At 41.0% G+C, this 10,729-nt stretch overlaps 1 protein-coding gene across 5 annotated transcripts in view; it reads left to right on the top strand.

Moving 5' to 3' along the window:
• Window positions 1-364: 364 nt before the first annotated feature.
• IL31RA (interleukin 31 receptor A) overlaps window positions 365-10,729 on the top strand; it is a 38,877-nt gene continuing 28,512 nt past the window's right edge. For 2 of the 5 annotated variants that reach the window (XM_087958414.1, XM_087958412.1), the window contains exons 1-3: window positions 365-845; window positions 7,168-7,256; window positions 9,117-9,240. In XM_087958414.1, coding sequence (XP_087814540.1) covers window positions 7,169-7,256; window positions 9,117-9,240 — 212 coding nt within the window. In that variant the 5' untranslated portion in view covers window positions 365-845; window position 7,168. Of the gene's footprint in view, window positions 846-1,026; window positions 1,408-7,167; window positions 7,257-9,116; window positions 9,241-10,729 lie in introns of those variants that run through there. The other 3 variants (XM_087958415.1, XM_087958413.1, XM_087958416.1) reach the window with 3 other exon arrangements.

Here is a 10,729-nt window from a genome sequence, read left to right as displayed (position 1 = left end):
GGGTTCCTTTTTTAAAATTAATGCTACATGTGTTATCTCCCATTTTCTGACACAGTCTGAAGTTTCATATCTTTTTCTAGCAGGGCAGCAATGTCACTTTTGAATATTTGAACTTTCCAGTGAATAGCCATCAAGACTTAAAAGTCTGTAGACTTTTCAACATCCCTCTAAAACAGGGGTCCCAAAAACTTGTCAACTTTTAAGACTTGTGAACTTCAACTGCCTGAATTCTCCAGCCTTCTGAGAATTAAAGTCCACAAGTCTTAAAGTTGACAAGTTTGGAGACTTCTGCTCTAAAAGGATGCAAATAACCAGCTGTCTGCAAAGAATATAAATCCTTCCATTCCTGTCTATCCTGTCAGAACCCACTATCCTGTCAGAACTGAAGCAGCTTCTTGGATGAGAAGCGAAATGTCTTCAAAGTCCAGTTGCCTCCTGAAAAAGCACCTTTGGGACAACCATCAAGACTTTGTTGACTTCTCACAGTAACAATCTCTGAAATGTCTTAGCGTTTAAATGCCTTTGGTGAAGTGTCTGGAGCCTCTCTGGACTTTGGTATGCAGTGAGACACATTTCCGACCATTTTCCCTTGCCGAAGACCTTGTGAACCGAATGCCATCACAGCTGGGCCCGCACATTGTGGGCAACGCTGATGAAACAGACCCCGATTTCCCCGAACTTGAATGACGGGAAAAGACGCTTAGAAGAAGCGGAAAAAACAGGCGGCTCCAAGGTTAAGCCCAGAGGCGGGACTTCAGCCGTGGTAGGAAAGCCTCACATTTGAGGCGTAGTCTCAAATACCTCCCGGCTGAGGAAAGCGAAGCCGGCTCCTGAGGTGGCTGGAGGTGAGTAGCCGAGGTCGGGACGGTACTGGCGACCGACTGGCTATCCGGGCGCGGAGTGGGGTGAGGGTGGGATGGGATCTTTCACCTTTTCGTTTTCTTACGCGTCCGGGAAGCGAAGCAAGTGCGCTTGTGCGTCCCGAACTCTCAACAGCGCGCAGAGAAAGCGATTCCCACCCCCCCACTTTGCCTCTCAGCGCTTCCAAATCATCATTGCTCACTTCCTGCCTGTTGCTTAACTCCCCCACCGCCCCCACCAAGCCAGCCTCCTGCTCCCCCCCCCCTCTTTTCTTCCGATTCCCCATTTTTGCAGGATCTCCTTCTGCATTTCACCCCGCCCCTCCCCGGCTTCTTGCTCAAGTTCCCGCGAATATAATCTCTTTCGGAGAAACGGAGCATAATAATCTTGCTCCTCCAATCCCGGGCGCTTTACTTTTCTCTCTTCTCCCTTCCTCTATTACCTCCTCCTGGACTCGGTCGCGAAAGCCTCTTTCCTAGAAGGTGCCTCCAAGTTAAATTGCAGTCTTGGGAAGCCTTGCATCTCCCCATCTGGGCGTTTGAAGCGGTAAGCAAACTTCGGGCAGCCTGGCCGTTTCCTTTCAAGGTTGGATTCTTGATGAATCTTTCTGAGGATGAATCTCTCTCCCTCCCTCCAACCTTCTTCCTGAGGTGGTTTCCATTTTCCATTCATTTGGCAATTTCTTTTATGAAACAATTGAAATAATTTTAAAGTCATCCCAGGTAAACTCAAGAATAAACAAATAAAGTATAACCTTTTGTCTAGGATTTCCCAATATTATTCATTTCAATAAGAAGCAGCATTTTTTTACAAAAATGTTTAACTTCTCCAGAAGAATTTATTGGGAAAGATCTTTGAATTACAGAGTCCGCACTGGTCTTTAATATTCTGTGCTACTGTTGAAGGAAAAGCAAGCACATTAAATCATTTTATAAAGTTGGCATAATTATAAATCTTGTACAGGTAGTCCTCAATTTACAACAGTTCATTTAGTGACGTTCAAAATTACCACAGCGCTGAAAAAAGTGGCATTTTTCAGACTTGTGACCGTTGCAGCATCTCCATGGTCACGTGATTTACATTTGGATGCTTGACAACTGACTCACATTTATGACGGTGCCCTGGAGTCATGTGATCCCCGATTGTGACCTTCTGACAAGGAAAGTCAATGGGGAAACCAGCTTCACTTAACAACCGTGTTCCTAATTTAAGAACTACAGTGATTTGCTTAATGTGGTGGGAAATTTGAAAAATGAGGCAAAACTCACTTAACAAATTTCTCACTTAGCAACATAAATTTTCAGCTCAGTTGTGGTTGTAAGTCAAGGAGTATCTGTACTGTGTATGCAATCATTTTTTTCTGATTTTTTTCCCCTCTTTAAAAGTATTTACGCATCTAACAATGAATAGATAGCAGAAGTGATAACTAGATTTGGAAGTTTATTACGATTATTTGATTAGTATTAGAGATGTAACACCAGGGGTGGGATTCTACCAGTTCGCACCTATTCGCTAGAACCAGTTGTTAACATTCTAAGCAGTTTGGTGAACTGGTTGTTAGAAGAAATTACTGGCCTAATCCTGTAAGGAAGGCAGGAAGGAAACATTCTGGTGTTGCTTACAGAAACTGCCTCCCCGTTAACCCTTATTACGTTCTTGGCAGGACTAGACTTCCTGTCTCAGGAACTTATCTGGAGTTTTTTTTCCTTCCTTTGCTGGTACCTTGCTTGTGTGGAGTGACCATTCAAAGTTACAATGGCACTGAAAAAAAGTGACTTATGACCGTTTTTCACACTTACGACTCTTGCAACATCCCCACAGTTATGAGAGGCCAGGCAAGAACATGCGTGCCTCAAAGTGAGTGATATTGAGTTGGCCACGTCCAGCCAATAACATGACCACCAAGCCACGCCCACCCAGTCACATGACCACCAAGCCATGCCACCAACTAAGCCACGCCCACAGAACCGGTTGTTGAAAAATTTGAATCCCACCCCTGGTTCCAAAAGAATGTTTTTCCTTTTGGCTGACACAACCTAGGACTCAGTGATGGTTAACTTTTTCAGCACCGAGTGCCCAAAGTGCATGTGCACATCCCCAAAATGCAGTACATGTGCCCCCGTGCATGCACCCCACCCCATCTATGCACCCCACCCTGTGCATGCACCCCCCACCCCAGCCCCTGCGCATACACGGCAGAGACCCAAAGACCTGCTGGCCAGTGGGAGGCGTGCATGCACATGTGCGGCAGTGCTGAGCTGGGGCAACACTTCACGCGCCCAGAGAGAGATCTGCGTGCCACTTCTGGCATGCATGCCATAGGTTCGCCATCACAGACCTAGGTCCAACAATCTGCAGTGTAGCCTTTGGAGATCAGCTTGGCTTATCTCACCCCAGTCATCCCTGAAGGTCTCATGAGCATACCCCCTAGGTCCCTGCCACTGATTTTCAGGACCAGTAGGGGAGCCAGGGACTTGCACTAGGTAAAAAGTTTCCCTTTCCATTTCTCTGGGCAAACCCTGGATGGCAAATGGAATAGGCAGTTAAGTGGCCCACAGTTCTTCCAGAGCGAAAAAACAAACAAACAACAACAACAAAAACCCCTCACCTTCCCATCTCTTCAGCAGAGTGGTCGATGTCTGGAATACTCTACCTGACTCTGTGGTTTCTTCCCCAAACCCCAAAAACTTTAACCTTAGAGCTTAGACTGTCTACTATTGACCTCACCCCCTTTCCTAAGAGGTCTGTAGGGGGCGTGTATAAGCGCACCAACGTGCCTAAGGTCCCTGTCCTATTGTTTCTTTTATTTTTTATTTTTCTTATATGTATCCATGTATTCATAATTATGTTTTTACTTATACCTATTATCTTGTAAGCAATTGACAGAATCAATCAATCAATCAATAATAAAGCAAGGACAGCTTGACTGCTGAAGTCCCACAACAGAATCTCAGGCTATGGACGCCCACAATCATTATTTATTTCTAGTACAAAAAAGACCTACTTCCCTCATAGTCTCTGTAATTCTGGGGAATTAGGACTTTTTGTACTAGAAATAAATTATGTTGGGGATTTCTCTAAAGTTTTCCATATGCTGAAAAGAGTAAAAGATCAGCTCTTAAACTATATATGAATTTGGTAGCTAACACAATTCTTTCTAGCTAGCAGAAATTTAATAAAAGTCCTATGAGTTTTATGTATCTTTTTTTGACTTAAACTAGCTTGTCCTTTTTTGCACAAGAAAGGGGAAAAGGCATATTAAAAGGGGCTCCTATAAACACCCGAAATTTGTCCTAGAATTAAAATTACTATTAGTTTAGAACAGTGTTTTTCAAATTTGGCAGTTCTAAGTTGTATGTTTTCATTTTGGATGTGGAATTTGTTTTTTTAAAACAAATAATATCTACAAATAGATGACTTTTGAGATTTCTTATATCCAATTTGAGTTCCTTTTAAGGTGAAATTTGACTGAATTGCTGATATCAGTTTATGATGTTCTGTTAAGAGGAGAATCTCAATAAACTTTTTTTCCATTTCCTAAATTATTATTATTCTGCTGCTCTAATGGGGAAATATTTTATATTACAATTTTATAACATAAATATGTACTCAGAAAACATATATTATTTGAGATAAACCACTTAGGTAATTTCTGAAGTGTTACCAAAGTACAATACAAATAAGTTGAAATAATTTGGCACTATATGACAATTGGCAAACCATAGTTTGCTTTTCTGTGGTAAATTAGTATTGTAAATGATGGTTATAATTATAAAGTAAGAGATTATAAAGTACAATCTGTAATAATTCTGATTTGAAATGATGGTTTAGCGTAGTGGTGGCTAACCTTTTTTGGCTCCCATGCCGATAATTGCATGCGCCCTCGTTTGTGCTCCCTTGCGTGCCAGCACCCAGAAGGCAATGAGTGCTGGACCCCCATGGCTCCTGCGCATGCGTGCACGATTCCCCCTCATGCGCCACGCATCTCTGCGCATGCGCACGTAATTCCCCCTTGCGCACCATGCATCTGTGCATGCATGCGCGATTCTGCCCTCACGCACAGTGCATTTGTGCGTGTGCGCACGATCCCCTCGTGTGCAGTGCATCCCTGCACATGCGCATGCAGTCCCCTGCACCCCCCTCTGCCCCCTGCGCATGCACGCCAGATACCCAACAATCAGCTGTAGGGTGGCACCACATGCATGTGCATGCGCAGTGGGGCTCTTCCGGGCGACCTCTCGCGTGCCGGGGAAATGGCTCTGCGTGCCACTTCTGGCACGCATGGCATAGGTTCCCCAACACGGGTTTAGTGTAACAATTATAGCCATTGTTTCATTTCTGGAAGATACTACATAATTAAGCAATTCAGAAGTCTTACACAGTATTAATATCAATTAATTTTATTTCCCAATGATTTGGAGACAATACACCTTCTGAAAGAGGTGGAGAAAAACTGTCTGAAAAAGGACAAAGGGACCAAGGCTTTTAAAGAGAAAATAAATAGTGTTTCCTGCATGTATTTGCCAGGAAAAATCAGTCCCTAAGAATATTCTTTTGTTTATTTGTGTCAATGAACACCAGTAGTACTCTAAGAACTGAAGGACATTGAAAACAAGGAGACATTATTATTAGCAAAGCCCACATAAAATGTTCCAACTGTTGGACAGAATTTCCGCAAGTTACATTAATTAAAGTGGCCTCAGTATGTTCTAATAAACTATAGAAAGTTCTATTTATTGATTTTGGAAATATGAATTTTTAATTGAATTATCTCCAAAGCAGCTTGTGAAAGCAAGTCATTAAAAAAACACTCAAAACCTCTAATACCCTATCCATTTTGCAGCTCCAGAACAATTTGCGTAGAGCTTTCAAACTTAAAAAAAATCTGGGAAAAAATAGCTCTCCTTTAGGATACAAGGTTCTTTATGTTGTCTTCTGACACTTATCATAAATAGACAAGTTATATTGAAGATTGCCACTGCCAATTCTCTATTACCCCAAAGTACAAGTAATTGTAACTGGTAAGTCAGCCCCATGGGGGAGTATCTGAAGACTGAAGGAGGACTCATTATAGATGAGCCGTGGTGGCGCAGTAGTTAGAGTAGTTAGTTAGAGTGCAGTACTTCAGACTACTGCTGCTGCTTGCCGGCTGCCTGCAATTTAGCAGTTCAAATCTCACCAGGCTCAAGTTTGACTCAGCTTTCCATCCTTCCGAGGTGGGTAAAATGAGCACCCAAATTCTTGGGGGCAATATGGTGACTCTGTAAATTGCTTAGAGAGGGCTGTAAAGCACTGTAAAGCGGTATATAAGTCTAAGTGCTATTACTATTGCTATAGATAAAGACTGAATGTGGAAAAAAGGCTACTTTCAATAATGAAAGACTCATGTAAAGCTGTGTTAAATTAAACATTTTGCGGCAAAAGACCTATTCCTTTTCTTTATCAAATTCTAGCTGCCTCTGTTTCTCTTGGCCAAAATCTTAAATAGTATGCCCTAATGCTGAAGGAAGAAGGTTAAGATATATTCTTGATACCATGTTATTATTGGCCATTGCCATGTAATTTATTTGTACCTATGTTGTGGTATGTAATGATGTGTGGCTTCTGTAAGATTGTCTTGAATTATTTGTAAAAATAATAAAGGAGGGATAAAAAAAAATCTAAACGTGTCAACTAAGTAGTAAAATCAGAAGTTCTGTTCTCAGATAGAAGGACAGCAACTGTGACAATATCTTGATTCCAGCTATATATAATTAAATCTAATGTTACCTAATGACTCACATACAATAATATATTCATTAAATGTTCTACAAGACCATAGGAAGCATGTTGTATTCCTGTGAAGATGATCATCAATTAATAATCAGAGCTCTTTTTCAGATCCTGCCCTTGTAATACATACATGGTATTAGTAACAAATTATTATCTTGCGGGAAAGTGAGGCACAATATTTACTGTTCCCTCCCACTTGCCATAACTTGAAATTCAATTAAGATAATTCTGTATATTAAACGACTTAATTTTCATTCTAATATTTAATCATATTTAATAAAATACAGTACGTCGTAAATATTACAGGAGACTTTTATTATTATTTTTTATTATTATTTTTATTATTCCAACCCACGAATAAGAAATTGGGGGGAGGGGATTAGAACAATTGTGGTATATTGTATGTATATAGAATACTATCTTATGTTTTGTGTGATTGTTATAAATGCTGGGGTTTTATGAATTCAATAGGCAGAGAACTACTAACATTTTGTGCAAAAGAATCTAACAAGAAAACCTTACATTTTATTACAGAATGTCCAGCCTTTGCAAAATGAGCCAAATTAAAGCATTCCTTTCTTTGCTTTGGAACTTGACAATACTTTGCAAATTCTGCTTAACTGGTAAATTGAATCTTTTATATATTTCCTACCATTGGGTTGCAATGCTAAATAAATTTGGAGAAAATGGTGATATTTAATTTTTAGAACTGTTAGGATCAGGTAGCATAAAAGTTGGTGGTGTATCTTTCTAGTAAGATTGAGGCTAAAAACAGAGGTAGTCCTTGACTCACGACCCCAGTTATGACTGGAATTCCAGTCATAAATCATTGTGGTCATAAGTCGAGGCATCACATGAGCAGACCCAACTTTTTTGACTGTTTCTTATGATAGTTTTATGGCAGTCAAAAGTGCAAAGTAACTCTCCCAAATAGGCAGTTTTGCCATTAAGCAACCGGTTGTAAGTCAAGCACTACCTTTACAGGTAGTCCTTGTATAGGCCTTCTGTAGCAAATGTTCAAAGCTACAATAGTGCTGAACCCACCCACCCCGATAATTTCACAACCAAGGCCTCAGCAGTGTCAGTCTCAGTCTCAGTCACATGTTCAGTCAGTCAGTGTGTGTTGTCCTATGCCTGTTGTGATCTTTTTCTCCTATCCTCACTCGCAGAGTGGAGATATTGCTTAAACACTGATGGTTTCCTGAGTTGTTTTTTCTTTGCAGCCCAGCACTTCCCCAAAAGTTTCCAACTGCAGATAAACAAGCTCAACTCTGTGACCTTAGTTAGCCGCAGCTGTACCTGTAATTGACAGGACTACTTGGTTTCACACCATGGGCTTTGTCTGCCTTCTAAGTGACTTGGGGCCATGCAGTAGACCAGGGGTCCCCAAACTTGTCAACTTTAAGTCTTGTGGGCTTCAACTCCCAGCTGGCTGGAGAATTCTGGGAATTGAAGTCCACAAGTCTTAAAGTTGACAAGTTTGGAGACCTCTGCAGTAGACCAACAGCCAGCTGTAGTGCATACCTTTGGATGTGCATTTCTCATTGTGTGCCTGCTTATTTTTTTTTTGGTAACCCCTTCCTTTGAAATGAATGTAAATGTATGTATTAATTCCCTTCTGTCTAATTATCCCAGTACCCTGGTGAACTTTTCAAAAGAGAGCGAAGGGAGAAAGCCTATTTGGGTGTCATGTGATTTTCCATTTAAGGACCACTTCACTCAGCAACTGAGTTGCAGATCCCAATTGAGGTTGCTAAACAAGGATTGCCTTAAACAGTTTAAATTTTGCAATTTTATTTAATTGAATCCCTGGTAAAGGCTAATAATATTTTTGATATTTGGAATTTATTTCTTGGAGCTAATTGGGGCAGAAGGAAGATTTTCATTGGCACAGTGAAAAATGTTTATGTGCATGAACCCTTTGTACTGTATGTCATTTATCCTCTTTAACAGAATACAGATAAATCTTGATATCCAAAGATAATTCAAAGCTGATAGACGTGGAACAATATTATTTCCTAATGAAAACAGTGGGATTATAGTAAGAGTTACAGTATAATTTAAAAGCTAGCCGTAGTTATTTAAAACAGATCTCCCTTTAGAAATGAAAGGAGCCAGTGTAAAGTAATGAACTGAAGAGTCTCCCCTCAGTCATGGAAATTGACCGAATAGCTTTGGGTCACTCTTTTTCTCTAGCTCAGGGCTGTCAAACCTGCAGCCCACAGGCTGGATGCATCACGTGCTGGCCACACCCACCTCCGGTTTAGAGAAGGGGGAAAAAGTCACGATACGTCATGTGATGCTGCCGTGACGGCGCACTTTTGACACCCCTGTTCTAGCTCAACATACCTCACAGGTTATTGTTTGAAGATAAAATGAAGAAAATTACTCAGATAAATACTTGTGCGTTTAATATTTAGAAGACCATAAAGCAATTAAATAATGCCTGATGACAGTTTTTCTTTTGTTCCACTTAATTACAGCCTCGCCACAGAAACCTGAAATCATTTCTTGCATTTATTATTACAACGACATTCTTAATTGTAGCTGGACGTCTGGAAGAGAACTACCCAGTGGTACAAACTGCTGGTTTGTTACCATAGAAAAGTAAGTGGCAATTGGAATGGTGATTATGGGGTGGAATCAACTGATGACCATCATCTATACAGTGTAGAGATTATTCATTTGAGAGTTTGCCTTTTCTCTGTTGCTGCTGCCTGTCCTGTGAGGTCAAACAGAATTGGCATGCTCCAGGTCCCATCCATTAAACAATGTCATCTGAGGCGCATCTTCTGTCAGAGAGGCTCCTTTATGGAAAACATCTTCCCAGAGATGTCAAGATCTGAAAGCCTGTTGTCCGTTAATTTTGCTTTGGAGACCTGATTCTTTTCCCAGACTTTGGGCTGGGCTGAATGTAGACTTCTTCTAGGAGGACTTTACGAGTTTTAGCAGATGTTTGGTCCCTTGGGATGACCATCTTTCTTTTATTGCTTCTTATCCAGCCTAACACGGCAGCCAGACGTTGCTTCAAGTTTTGCACAGCCTATTACTGTATATATAATAGAGGTTTGCTTCTGTTAGAAAAAAAAGGTCAGGTGACAAGGACCTTCCAGTCTTCACATGGAACTATTGGTGGAATCTTACTTACCTCTTAGGAAAGAAAATATCAGAGGAAAGAAATTCCCGGGGTAACCAGGCAAAATGCTTACTTAAGAAATAGAACTTGTATGTAATGCTGCATTCAGAAAGACACTTCTCATGAGTTAAACATACCTGATAACTAAAGGATGAATCTAGAAGTCTTTAATTCCTGTTAGCTCAGTTAGCATCAGGGGTGGGATTCTACCAGTTCGCACCTATTCGCTAGAACCAGTTGTTAACATTCTAAGCAGTTCGGAGAACCGGTTGTTAGAAGAAATTACTGGCCTAATCCTGTAAGGAAGGCAGGAAGGAAACATTCTGGTGTTGCTTACAGAAACTGCCTTTCCATTAACCCTTATTACATGCTTGGCAAGACTAGACTTCCTGTCTCAGGAATGATTCTGGAGTTTTTTAGTACTCTGTACAAAGTACTCTGCTGGTACTTTGCTTGTGTGGAGTGACCATTCAAAGTTTCAATGGCACTGAAAAAAGTGACATGACCATTTTTCACACTTATGACTGTTGCAGCATTCCCACAGTCATGAGAGGCCAGGCGAGGAGATGTGTGCCTCGATGTGAGTGATATTGAGTTGGCCAAGCCCAGCCATTAACATGACCACCAAGCCATGTCCACCCAGTCACATGACCACCAAAGCACACCCACCACCTAAGCCACACCCACAGAACCGGTTAAAACATTTGAATCCCACCCCTGGTTAGCATCCTTGCTAACCTTCCTTCCATGCTGGTCTTGCTTTACTTTCTGCCTGCTACAGTGTTGGTCACGTAATATTTGGCTTTATTTAGAACTTGTTTTAATTACCAATTGCAATTCTGTTTTGAACAAGATGACACAATCTTTAGTTATTACTTCTACTTCGACCTTAGCAGTTTTGGGGACATTATTTTTTGTGCTTATTTTTTTCCTAAATTATGTCAGGTCTAAAACAAATCT

This window comes from Notechis scutatus, chromosome 2 (assembly GCF_049901735.1).
Source record: "Notechis scutatus isolate UNSWTSFEM ecotype Mainland chromosome 2, rNotScu1.2, whole genome shotgun sequence".
Taxonomy (NCBI): Eukaryota; Metazoa; Chordata; class Lepidosauria; order Squamata; family Elapidae; genus Notechis; species Notechis scutatus.
This window is presented reverse-complemented; position numbering and strand designations above follow the sequence as displayed.